The sequence below is a fragment of the Protopterus annectens genome, chromosome 5.part0 (genome assembly GCF_019279795.1).
Source record: "Protopterus annectens isolate FY-2018-M chromosome 5.part0, PAN1.0, whole genome shotgun sequence".
NCBI classification, from domain to species: domain Eukaryota; kingdom Metazoa; phylum Chordata; order Ceratodontiformes; family Protopteridae; genus Protopterus; species Protopterus annectens.
In genome coordinates this window covers 1,086,236,103-1,086,250,053 of record NC_056735.1, presented here as the reverse complement: position 1 = coordinate 1,086,250,053, position 13,951 = coordinate 1,086,236,103, and the positions used below count along the sequence as shown (strand labels likewise).

The 13,951-nt window shown below is 40.4% G+C and overlaps 1 protein-coding gene across 1 annotated transcript in view; it reads left to right on the top strand.

Moving 5' to 3' along the window:
* Nucleotides 1-9,199, top strand: part of MAP4K4 (mitogen-activated protein kinase kinase kinase kinase 4) — a 3,343,981-nt gene extending 3,334,782 nt beyond the window's left edge. The window contains exon 32 of the mRNA XM_044071965.1: nt 6,255-9,199. Coding sequence (XP_043927900.1) covers nt 6,255-6,338 — 84 coding nt within the window. The 3' untranslated portion in view covers nt 6,339-9,199. The remainder of the gene's footprint in view (nt 1-6,254) is intronic.
* Nucleotides 9,200-13,951: the final 4,752 nt, after the last annotated feature.

The following is a 13,951-nucleotide window of genomic DNA, read 5'->3' as shown; positions in this document are numbered from 1 at the left end:
CACTCAAATTCCCTTCCAGATGTTCCACCCGGTCTAAGGGAAATTGCAGAGTTAGAAGTTTTAAAACTTCTGCAAAAAAGAGCCATTCAGCCAGTTACAACAGATCATTCAGAGCCCGGAATCTACTCAAGATTCTTTTTGGTCCCCAAAAAAACGGGAGACTGGAGACCAATATTGGACCTCAGCAGACTCAACAAGTCTGTGAGAAAGACAAGATTCTGAATGGTCACACTTCAGTCAGTTCTGCCCTTCTTACAGAAGGACAACTGGATGTGCTCAATAGATCTTCAGGATGCGTACTATCACATAAAAATTCACAGACGCTCCAGAAGGTTTCTCCGCTTTCGGCTGGGGTCCAGTCATTTCCAGTTCAGAGTCCTGCCCTTTGGTCTCACTACAGCCCCCAGAGTGTTCACCAAATGTATGACAGTGGTCACGGCTCACCTGAGACGTCAAGGATTCCAGGTGTTTCCGTATCTCGACGATTGGCTCCTTTCAGCCACCACCAGGCATCAGCTTCTTCAAGCCAGGGATTACACAATAAATCTTTGCACTCAATTGGGCATCTTGATCAACTACGGAAAATCCTCCTTGTTGCCCTGCCAGTCTATTACTTTCATAGGCGCAAACTTAAACACTGTTCGGATGTCAGCTACCCTCACAGACCAAAGAATCTCAGATATACAAGGTCACGTGAGAATCATTCTAGCCAGCAAGAAAGTACAAGCCAGAATGGTTCTAAAAGTGTTGGGCCTCATGGCTGCGGCCATTACCCTTCTTCCCCTGGCTCAAGCTTCTATATGCCTTCTTCAGTGGATGTTGTTCACTCAGTGGTCTTACCAACAACTTCCGATGCGTCACCAAATACTGGTGACACAGATTTGCAAGAATCATCTTTCTTGGTGGATTACTTCTCCCCACATTACCCAAGCGAGACCCTTTGTATCCCGAGACCCGGTAGACACTGTCACTACGGATGCCTCCCTGATCGGGTGGGGGTCATTATCAGGGCAGGATGGTTCATGGGACGTGGCAACCGTTTGAATACCACCTGCACATAAATGTCCTAGAGATGAGAGCAGTGCTTTTAACGTTGCAAGCCCTCAACGACTTTCTTCCCTTGGGGACAATTGCAGTCCACACAGACAACATGTCTGTAGTATGGTATATCAACAAACAGGGCGGAACCAAGTCCTACCCCTTGTGTCGAGAAGCGCTCAGACTTTGGCAATGGGCGATCTCCTCTCATCGGTTTCTGGTAGCAAAGCATATCCCTGGGAAAACCAACATTTTAGCGGACAGATTGAGCAGAGCTATTCTCATGCCTCACGAGTGGTCTCTCAAACAATCTATAGTGGAGGAGATTTTTCTAGAATGGGGTCGCCCATGTTGCGATCTTTTTGCTACTCCCCAAAACAGCAAATGCCCAGACTTCTTCTCTCTCTTCCCACTGCCAGGCCATCCCCCCAGAGACGCTCTGACCCAGGATTGGCCCCAGGGACTTCTTTATGCCTTTCCTCCCTTTCCTCTGATCCCACAAGTAATCCAGAAAGCCACCGTTTTGAGAGCCAAAATGATTCTCATTGCCCCTTATTGGCCTCAACAAATTTGGTTTCCTTTCCTCCATCATCACCTTTTGGTGCAGCCGTGGCATCTGGACCCAGTGCCAGATCTTCTGATTCACCAATCGGGTCAGCTGCACCGGTCTATCCCTTCTCTCAACCTCACAGCATGGTTGCTCCACTTCCTTCCTTAGCCAGGCTTCCTATGATCTCTAATCCTGTTAGAGACATCATAGTAGCTTCCTTAAAATCCTCTACTAGGAGGATTTATACTAGCAAATGGAAACGTTTTTCTTATTGGGCAAAAGCCAAGAATATTGATCCCTTCACTGCTCCAGTACAAGCAGTTTTGGATTTCTTAGCGGAAATTTTTCACGCGGGCTCCTCTTCTTCCACGGTCAAAGTTCAGTTGGCCACTATCTCGAACTTTCATGTCGGGTTCGCAGATCACAACATTATGTCCCACAGGCTTTGTAGAGCCTTCTTGAAAGGAATTTTTCTCCTGAAACCTCCAATCAGGAGTCCTCCTCCTCAATGGGTCCTAAATTTAGTGCTGACATCCTTGATTCTTCCTCCCTTCGAGCCAGCTGTTTCATGTTCCCTGAAATTTCTTTCATGGAAAACTTTATTCCTGGTTGCTATTACATCGCTAGGAGGGTGTCTGAACTTCATGCTCTATCTGTTCGCCCCCCCTATTTAGTCTTCCACAAAGACAGAGTATCATTGAGAACTAATCCGACCTTTTTGCCTAAGGTCGCCTCAAAGACTAATTTGAATCAGGCTATTGATCTTCCTGTATTTTTCCCAAACTATTCAAACAGATCGAACAAAATTACATTATCTTGATGTCCACCGCCAACTCAGATATTATTTGGACAGAACAAAACAACTCAGGAAATCCGATCAACTTTTTGTTTCTTACGCTGATAACAAGAAAGGCCTTCCTGTCTCAAAAGTGACCTTGTCTAGATGGCTTTCTTCTGTCATCTCTGAAATTTATCAGCTCAGGGGAAAGCAGCTGTGCTCAAAACCTAAAGCACATTCAACCAGAAGCTTAGCCACTTCCACAGCCTTTCAAGCTAGACTTCCATTAGACACTATTTGTGCAGCAGCCACTTGGGCCACTCCTCATACATTTGTTTCCCATTACAAATTGGACTTGGCCTCCAGGGACAGAGCCAGTTTTGGCTCTACAGTTCTCAAGAGTCTGTTCCATTGAGCCACCCAGGATAGAGGTGCTAGGGACGCGGTCCCATCAAGCAAGAATGAAGGCGAGATTGACAACTTAACATTGAGAAGTTATGTACCTACCATAAGGTTCCATGTTAGTTGTCTTCTCTCGCCTTCTTTCTTGCGACCCTCCCTCCTTCCCCCGGGCCTGGTTAGACCTTTCTCTCAACAAGGAAGTATGCTTCTGAAGACCATACAGTGCTGGTCCTTCTGCCATCCTTCAGGTTTTTTTCTCTCCTTCTTTCTTCCTTTTGGAAGTTATTATGCTAGGTGCTATTGCCTATTGTCATCAAACGAGATCTGGGTACTTACCGCCTTGCATCATGGGATATGGGGCTGCCTCGAGCTGGTAAAAGTGACTCTCGAGCTTAGCAAGTGCCGAGTCGGAGCCGAGGATCGGCTCCGAACCCATCAAGCAAGAAAGAAGGCGAGAGAAGACAACTAACATGGAACGTTATGGTAGGTACATAACTTCTCATTTCCCTACACTCCTTTAATAGTAAACAAAATTCCTGATGTTCCACCCAGTCAGAGGAAAGCAGCAGCACAAGAAATAAACAAGCTACTTGAAAGACCCCCCCCCCCCCAAGATAAGTTAGAGTCCTGAACTTACTTGGGATTCTTTTAGTGCCAAAGAAAACGGGACTGAAGACCAATGTTCAGATCTAAGCAATCTGAACAAGTCAGTTCAGTGCATAAAATTCTCATATGGTCACTTTTCAATCTTTTCTGCCTTTTTTGCACAAGGACAAAGGGGTGTGCTCAATACTATCATATAAAAATGAACAGACAATCCAGAAAATACCTATGCTTCCAACTGGGGGCCAGTCATTCCAATTCAGTGCTCTGTCCTGTGGCCTCACCACAGCCCTGAGAGTATTCAACAAATGCATGGCAGTACTAGCAGGTCACTTGAGACTGCAGGGATTCCGGATGTTTCCTTACTTAGACAACTGGCTCATAACTGCTCCAACAAGACGACATCTGATAAAAGCTTGAGATTATGTACTGCAGCTGTGCTCTCCCTGGAAATTACCATCAATCGCAACAAATCTCAACTAGAACCAACTCCTGTATTAAAGTTCATAGGGGCTTTTGTTCAAGATGGTATCAGTGATGGCCCTCCCTTACCTTACAAAATGTTCAGACTCTCTGATTTCAGGTCAAAAAGATAATCCAAAATTTTTCTCAATCATCTCAATTGATTCTCTCTAAGTCTTGGGATCAGTGTCTCCTACAATAGTTCTGGTTCCATTACCAAGATAGCATATTTGAATTCTTCAGTAGACCTTAGCAACATAATGGTCTGTTCTGCATCAACCTTTGCCCACCTGGATCAGAATAACTCGGGCATGCAAAAATTACCTCTTGTGGTGGATTTACTCCAATCAGATTTTACAAGGTTATCCCATCATTCTTCCACAGCCCAAGTACAATAGTGACCAAGGACAATTCCCAAATTGGATACTGGGGCACTTCTCGGAAAAGACAGTCCAAGGCACCTGGTCCCCCGAAGAGGCCAACACGCATGTCAGTGTCTTAGAAATGAGAGCAGTATACTAGTATTGCAGGCCTTTCAAGACTCTTTCTTCCAGGACTGTTGTGTTTCAGACGGACAGTATGTCAGTGGTCTGGTACATCAACAAACCTGGAGGAACCAGATCTTACCCCTTGTGTTGAGAAGGAGTGTGGCAGTGGGTGATCTCATCCATTTAATTTCTGATAGCAACCCACATTCCAACATGATAGCAGACAAGTTGATCAGCTCCATTTTATTGCTTCACAAGTGGTGTCTCAACATGAGAGTTGCAGAAAATGTATTCCACCAATGGACCCAACCTTGCTCTTACCTCTTTTCATCTCCCCTCAAGTGCAACAGATCTTTGCCCTGATTCCTCCACTGGTGGAATCACAGAGAGGTGCTATCCACAATTGGTACCTTGGTCTCCTATACACTTACCCCCCCAGCTCCTCTAATCCCCAAGTTTCTTTAGAAAGCATTTCGATTGAAGTACACAGTCATCCTTATTGCCTCTTATTGGCCTCGTCAGTTTTGGTTCCCTTTCTTTGGCCTCATCTAGTTCACCCACCATGGATTTTGGACCCAATTCCAGACCTTCTGTCTTACCCGACAGACATGATACACCCAGAGATTTTAGGCATAAAGTTAACCTCATGGTTTCTTCACTTTTAGTGATAGCTAGACAATCCAGGCCCTCCTCCTGTTTCCATCTCATTATTTTTGTCTTCCCATAAAGCTTCCACTAGGAAGATTTGCAGAAGTAAATGGAAAGATGATTTTTTTTTTTTGGGGGGGGTACAGCAGAAAGATATTTGACCCTTTTTCAGCACCAGTACCTAAAGTTTGTGAGTTTTTAGCTACAGTTTTTGATGAGGAGGCTAGCTCCTTGACTATTAAAGTACAACTAGAGGCCATTTCTAATTATCACATAGGAGTTAAAATAGTTTCATCATAGCTTCTTCAAAACTTTGTAAGGCCTTTATAAGGGGAACTTTTCTTCTTAGATGCCCTTTTAAAGATCCAACTCCACCGTGGAATTTAAATTTAGTTTTACAAGTTTTGACTCTGTCTCCCTTTGAACTCTCAGCGAAATGTGAACTAAAGTTTTTAATCTGGAAAACTATCTTTTTAGTAGCCATAACCTTTGCTAGAAGAGCCTCAGAACTTCGTCTTATCGTCTAAGCCTACTTATTTGCTTTTTCATAAAGATAGGGTATCATTATGAACCATCCTTCGTTCCTAAGGTGGTGTCAGAATCAAACATCAGTCAACCTTTCCATCTGGGAGAGACTTCCCACTTTTCTGGTCTGATAAGTTCAGTTGAATACTTAAAAAGTAGTGGTGTGTGAGATGGGGTTTCATCATAAGGTTATGGTACTGTGGTGTAGCTGTTGTGTACTGCACTATGCATCCATCATATTCACGTAATGCAGATGTTCTGCTGCTTGTCTGACCACTGCTAAAACACGATCTTAGGTTGGACATAAATCACAAACCTTCCTCCAGAATAGCAAAGATGCTGTTTGAAAGTTCTCTCTTGTTCCGTCTTTCAGCTAAATCTAATTTTGTTTTTGTACTAAGTTTATTATTGACTTCTTCTAACTAACTGGGCGCTTTTTTTCTTTTGCTGTAAGAATGTATTTGTCTGATTTTCTGTATGTTCTGGTTTGATTTCGCCAAGGTAGATGTAAAGGTAAGAACCATATCCATTGTGTTCACATAAAATGATAGCAGTCAGGTGTTTAATGTCTAGTGCTTTATGCTGCCATTATATATATCAATGCAGCAAGATCTTAGTCTGCACTGTGTATACTTTCCTAGGTTTATAATCTAGTTTTTTTTTTTTTTTTTTTTTTAACCATACTTTGAATATGCTTGTGTTGACACTTTCCTGGTTGCACTTTTTCCTGTTCATTCACAGATTCTTGTTTCATTCACAGGTGTTTTTTGCCTCAGTGCGATCTGGTGGAAGTAGCCAAGTGTACTTCATGACTCTTGGCAGAAGCTCTCTTTTGAGTTGGTAGAAGCTATTTCAGGGATTACTGGAAACCAGAGTCTTCAATTTACCTTTGAAATCTTGAATTGACAACTGGAGAATAACCTGCACTGACATTACCTGAACTTGTGTATTTTATTGAGAAATATTACAATGCCACTGGTGCTGTTAGAATTTTGTTATTGGGTTCCAGAGAGCACTGTGACTGAAATATGTTTCACTCAAGAAAGGCTCGTATGAATATGTAAACCACCAGGGTTTTGGAGAACTGTTTTCAAAGAGAGCCTTCCTGTGTGTAGTATGAATAGAGGACAGCAAAAGGTGGGAAGCAGCCTCACTGTGTGTAGTGTGGTTAGTGGACAGGCAAAAGGAAGTGTTAGCAGTGGTATGAGGGTAGTGAGCAGTTTGCTGCAATATGGGACTTAATGAAGTTGGTGAAGGTATATTTGGTATTTTTATGAGACTATTGTGAGCTGGAGAAAAAGATAGAGGACTTAGAAGTATATATGGAGCCAATGTGAATAGCAGGAAATGAGGCAACTTACTTGATTATTATTTTTATTTTTCTATTTTTGGGGGTGGATGGGTGATCATGTCCATAAGGAGGGTGTTGCCTTTATTTCAGGTTTACCCTGCAAGATTTGCAGTAATGAAAGCTTGCTTATGTAGCATAATTCTGTGTTAGGCCAGAACTTGGTTGTGTCACAGTGTTAGTTTTGCATAAGTTAAAAGGTTTTATTTTTTAAAACCTTGAAGTGCAAAAGCAGTTTTTAACAGTCTGCACTCAGAGTTTCCAGACCATTTGTTTTTGTGCCTACCTCATTGTTTTTAATATTGAAAATAAAGGAGGTGGTTTAGTTTGTCACCTAAATAATTTTATCTGCTGATAAGCTGAACTGAGTACTACACAGCTGTGCATTTCTTGTAGGCTGAGCATCTTGTTGCAGAACTTCAGATGATGATGATGATGATGATTGAGGAAGAGAATGAAAATGAGACAAGTGTAGTTGCTTTTAAAGGATTGGGAAGCAATATAATTTTTTTTCAACACCTGAGTAGTGCTGATTTTGAATAACTTTTATAAGCAGAAGGGTTCAGTCTGCATTGTATGGCTCTAACAGCATTTAAATCATTTTATTAGGCTGGACTTAATAAGAGTACCTACATAATTCAAAGGTGGGGCATTTTTTTTCTTAACTGCAGAAATTCAGTGCACTAAACCTGTTTTAAGAATGTAGTATAAAAAGCAGATTTTGTTTATAAGCCCCATGTGTCAAAATATTTTATTGTTTTATACGCACAATTGATGATATTAAATTAAGACATTTATAATGTTTCCTGTGAAGCAAATTTTGTTACTTGACAAGCTGAGCTGTGTAATGTAGTCTGTTAATGATGTGATAGTACACAGTGGCTCTGTATGACCCTCGATCATTCACCCCTCCTTCCTCATTATGATTTTTGGGGGTACTTTGACAGCTGCCTTAAGCTGTTCCTTCTGTGAACAGACTTGTTTCACAGGGCTTGATCTTCTGCAGTTTGGTTAGTTCATGCTGGAGCATTTACACTTTGTGTGTGCAGGTCTCATCATCTAAAACAAAACTGCCTAATCAGTTCACTGTGTGTTTGATATACAAGCAGATATATTATTTAAACAACATGAATGTAAGGTCTTTAATGTAACAGAGCATTTCTGCTTGTGGCCGTTTGTTCAAAGGCAGAACCAATTATAAACTGTTAGTAATCATGTAAATATACAGACTGGGTATGGGAAAGGGAAACGAAAGCCTTACTTTGAAATAGAAAGTGAACACTTTAATTTTTTATTGTATGATCATTTTTTTCCAGTAGCAAGGAAGGTCAGGGCTATTTTTTGTCTTGTCCGAGTGCTGAGCTTTTCAAAGAGCTATAGAAATGAAGACATTGTATTTAAAACTAGAGATGTACTCACTAAAACCTCAAGGCATTCACAGAACTGGGCATCAGAACTAGCTGATTTACTGGTCTCATCTGTGAGATGAGCCAAACCATAGTCTATATGCATGTTGTAAGTCTGAAACCACCCTGCAGTAACAATGGGTGCACAGCTTTTGTGATTAGTATCTCCCTTTTTGTTTCTCTTAAACTCAGTTAGTTCTTTTAATACAGTGTTCTATTGTAGAGAATTATGTTTATTTTGATATATAAACCCATTAAATAATTTGCTGTTGATGTTCTGGATATTTATTAAAACTTTGGGTGGGGGTGGGTGGAAGTGTGGTATAAACCAAAAAAGCATTTTTTTCTCTTCAGCAGAGTGAAAAAGACCCACAATCAGCAGTGAAGTACCACGGTGGCAGAATTGTGAATAAAGCAGTACAGTATTACTGAACCACTACATTTTGAAATATTGAACTCCTGTTAAGCTCAGTGATATTAAAATATGTTTAGATTAGGTATTCTTAAGTAATTATTTTCTATATTTTGAGTCAGAGTAACCCTAACTGTATGACTGCATTCTTATTTTGTGCACAGGTTATGTTTGAGAAATTGTTTACAAAGAACAGTTGTTTTGTTAACACTAATTTGTGTTATGTATTTATGGTTTATTTTGAACGTTTGTGTTTTTTAACTTTTGTTTTTTTTTTCATATCACTAAGCACACGTGGTTTATACATAGTTTATAACCTCCTAAAACTCTGCTGATATAAAGATGCTAAAATAATAATCCAACTGTCATAACTTTGATAACTAATTGTAGAGCTGCAGAGCAGACTGGTTTCAAATGAATTTGTTCAATTTTTGCAGTGCTATCTAACTTATGTTCTCAGTGTATTATGGAAAATTCTTTTTTTCAAAAAAAATCATTTTTCTTGAATAAATTAAAAACTGATTATGTTTTGTATTGTGTATTACGTTTGTGCATCATTTTTACTACTTCCTTTATATGGTCTTTCTTAATATTAGCTTGGGAGATGCATGACTTTGAGTTTGCTCAGAGCTTTATTAATGTACATCATCTACATTTATCAAGTAAATCCCATAAAATAAAAGAAAAAAATCCTTCAATTGTAAGACTGAAAAAATCACCTTCTCCATTTTTTCTTGAGGTTCTCTGCATTACTAATGTCTATAGCATTTTAAATGGGTTATATTTCCTTTTTTCTAATTTTGTCATTTGTCCGAGTATCATATTGGAGGGGTGTCATGCTTTTTTTCTTTCTATGATTCGATCCCTCTATCTACTTAAGTGTTTTGTTCATTCATAATGGCATATGCTGAATTATGTGCCATGATGTGTTTTGCACATATACTTGGGCCATTATTTAAAAAGCTTCATAAACTTATGTTTATCTTCTTATCCATCTGTTTTCAGATTCTGCTTTCTTGTTTTTTTTTTTGTTATATAGAGCGTCTTGATTGCAAGATGTGGCTTATACCAAATTACTCTAATGCATTACACAAAACACTTTTATGAAGCTTTACTACAGTGCTGTTTGTATTATATCTGTGATGTATATCAGTTGAAATAATGGGAAAGCGTCTAGTAGATTTAATAATTTAAGTAGTTTAAAAGCCATAATAAGGTCTCTTAAAAAGTCACACACTCTTAGTTGTTTCAACACCTGTAGTCACAAGAAAAGAAGAGCACGCTGTTTGCAATTATACATTTTCTTTTTGTTAGCCCAGAGTCTGACTTAAGCTAAAGCCCAACCATCACTAGCAGGACTAAAAAAAAATATTATTTTCTGTCATTTACTAGAGTTTATAATTAAACAGTATAACTGATAGTCTGGCAGGTTTAGTTGTCCTCGTCTGGCAGGTTTAGACATCCTCGTAATTTTGGTGCATTCAACCTGTCATAGGCTATGCATATGGAATTGAGTGCCCATATAAATTTGGCCAGAGTGCGAGTAGTAACATGGAAGACTTTTTGTGGTATTTTATAACAAGAGGGGAGGGCATATGAAGTAGAAGTCTGGGGAAACATCCATTTAGGTAATGGCAATTCTAGATAGAAAAGAGAAATTTAACTCTGTCAATCTGTTAATATCATGGTTAAACACATTTTTGTGGTGCTAGAATGGTAATTTAGAAATGGATCATGACAGAGAGGGATTAATAGTCAAATAAATTGATTGGTAAGCTTATTGAAACCATAAGATTCTGTTAAGGGAAATAGAACTGTTTTTTAGAGATTTAATGCAAATTTAGAATATTTAAAGAATAGGGTAACATAATTAAGAGTTTTAAGATTATCTGAAACTGGTTAATGGAAGTAGATATTTTGATCATTCATGTGGGCTTTTAGGGGAAGGTTTAATGTAGAAGTTTTGAGGACAGTTATGGTATGTACACTATAAGCAGGGTTCAGTATATAAATTAAAGTATTGGGAGAAGGGGCAACCTTGTTTTACCCCATTTTAATCTAAATATGTTGTGAGTAGTTTATTAACATAAAAGTCTAATGGATGGGTTCTTTTAAAGCATTTGAATACAGGTTATATACTTGGAAGGGAGACCAAATTTATCCATAACTTCAAAATTAAAGTTATGATAGTTCTGTTCAATGTTTTAGAAATGTTTGATGGGACATAGGAAGCATGCTTACTGTTATAATTAAACATTTGCAAGGTTTCAAAGGTTATGATATGGTATAGTCACTTGTCTGATGTTCTTCGTGTTTCACTGCTGCAGTCATCACATTTGGGTTATCTGCTTGCAGTAGCCCTCAGTCGGCCTGATTAACAAAGTCTTGGGTCCTGCTTCGGTTGCTGTCCCATCTTCCATGACGTCAGGTAGTCAGGGGTATAAAGCATGCAGCCGATGCCATTACTTCAGTCTTTCTTGCCATGTGATGCCCAAAGCAGAAGCAGTTCGCAATTGTCGGTCGGCCGACTCCTGAAATTTTCATTTTCGAGTTTCAGAACCAAAGTCTTGAACTAAGCTAAGTACCCAATTGGGGAAACATTTTCTTGCTCTAAACTGATGTCAGTAAAAGTCAATAATTGTATTTCTTGTGGAAAGCAAATACCTCATTAAGATTTTCATTCGTACTGCATTCCTTGCCTAGGCCCAGACCACGACGTACCTCGCTGTCGGTTTTGTGCCTTATTTAAACAATGATCTATTTGTCGTCTGTATATTTACACTTCTAAATATTTCGGTACTCGGTTTAATTATCCAAATATGGCTTTGGTAAGCCACCCGACTACCGACATACTGAAAAAATGCAAAGATAAAGACAGAGACAGACCGCATAGGTCCAAAACTGCTGACGACGCTTCTCCTAAGCTACTCACCAGTTCGCCTCTTGTGAGCACTCAGAGAGGTGCTTTTGTAGCCCCTGATACCCGCTACTTCAGATTTGCAGGCCTCTACTGAGACCCATTCGGAGTCCGGTATGCCATGAGATGCTTCAGCTGTGGAACCTGCGGATGTCTGTACCTTGGATGGGTCTGGAGCCGCTTTGCAGGCACTGGCTTCTGAGGGTGTATTCAGGCCTACTAACTTGCATATTAAACCAACGCCATCTTCTTCTTCTTCAAGGCCTAAAACTCGATCCATGCTTAGAAAACCAATGCCCAGAGTGCATGGTCAGGCCTCTATGCCTAAAAAACAAATGATAAGAATGGCTGAAGACATTATTACTTTACTCAGGAGAAGCCAACCTTCCCCCTTTAAGAGACCTAGGACTGAGTTTGCTTATGATTCTTCTGATCAGGATTCTGAAATTTCTGTATCCTCTGATGACCAGGACTTACCCTTATCTACCTATCTACCTATGAGGATTCTGATGCAGAGGACTCTATTCCCTCTGCTTCCCCTCCAGAGGATTTCTCTTTTGATGAAACCGTGCATACTCTTAGGGAGCATTTTCATTGGGAAAGCCAGGATTACTCTTTACCTCCTGCTACCAGAAAACCGGACAGATATTACAGGGTTCCTGACTCTCACAAGTTCCTTTTTTAAAATCCTACTGTGGATCCTGAGACCATTTTACAGGGACCCAAGAGCATTAAGACTACTACTGCCAAAAATCCTACTCCCTCTGATAGAGATTCCAGGATGCTGGATAGGTGGGGTAAGAAGGTATACACTTCTGCAACCTTGGCTATTAGGGCCTTAAACTACCAGTTTCATATGTTAAAGTATCAGCAGCATATTATTGGATTGCTTAAACAGAAATTGATGTTGATTCCTGACTTTGCTGAAAATAAAGATTTACAGGGTTTAATGCATTCTGCTGAACAAGTTGGAAAACATACTTTGCAATGTGGTTTTGATTCACTAGAGGCATCTTGCAGGGCTGCTGTCACTGGGTCTGTACTTAGAAGTCATGCTTGGCGTAACCAGTAATCTTTGCCAGATCATGTTAAAGCTAAATTGCTGGATGCTCCCTTAAACCAAGACAGCCTGTTTGGCAACAAAGCAGAAGTACTTAAAAAGATGGAAGAAAAAGCTGAATCTATGCAAACTGTTAAAGATTTCCTGCAAGTACAGCCTCCCAGATTTAGTAGGCATTAGCCGTCTAAAATTGGTCCTTTCCTGCCTCTTCCAGGCCTTCTCAGTCCAAACCAAAACCAACAGAACACCCAGGCTTCAGTCACAAGGTATTCTCGGGGCTAAGCAGTGGGGGGGCTCCCACTTCCAAAGCAGGTAGTGGTAAGACTCCTCCCTATGGTAAACTGTCTCAGTGACTTAACTTTAAATCTTCCAAGCCCTGCACAACTGACTGTTTCCTTAGGGGGAAAGATTGCCCGGCAGGCAAAAAATTGGGAACTCATTACCCAGGACAAATGGGTTTTAAATATAGTTTCCCAAGGATACAGATTCCACTTTCACTCCTTACCCAACCCCAAACTGTTGGCCAGACCTACCCCAAATCAGTGGGCGGAGGCTCAAAAGCAAATTCTCGCTCTCTTAAGCATCAGGGGTATTCAACCTGTTCCAGAAGAGGAATGCGGACAAGGTTTCTACTCTAGACTTTTCCTGGTGCCCAGAAAAGACAACTCCTGGCGTCCTATACTGGACCTCTCTATCCTAAACACATTTTTGGTGATTCCATAATTCAAGATGCTAACTCTTCACCAACTGCTGACTATGCTAGGCAAAGATGCCTGGTTGGCAACACTGGATTTAAAGGAAGCTTACCTGCACATCCCAATAAGGGAGTCCTGCAGAAGATACCTACGCTTCAAAGCAAGCTACATGCACTATCAGTTCTCTGCAGTGCCCTTTGGCTTATCTACTACACCCAGGGTATTCACAAAGTGCTAAGCTCCAGTCATTGCATTTTGCAGGCAAAGAAATATCCAAATATATCCATACCTGGACGATTGTCTAATTCAGGCAGACAACCAGGACATACTATTGAATCATCTGGCGTTTGTAAAGAAATTGCTAACTTCCCTGGGCTACACTATAAACGAAAAGAAATCACATCTTGTACCCTGCCAACAAATTGTATTCCTGGGAGCAAGCTTGAACACAACTTCCCAGATGGCTTTTCTCACGCCAGAAAAACAAGTTCATTTGACAGCCTACTTCAAACTACTGGCCACAAAGACCCAGCTAACTGCAAGGAAAATACTGCAAGCACTGGGGTTCATGGCCTCCTGCATTCTACTAATTCCATATGCAAGACTACATATGAGGAAA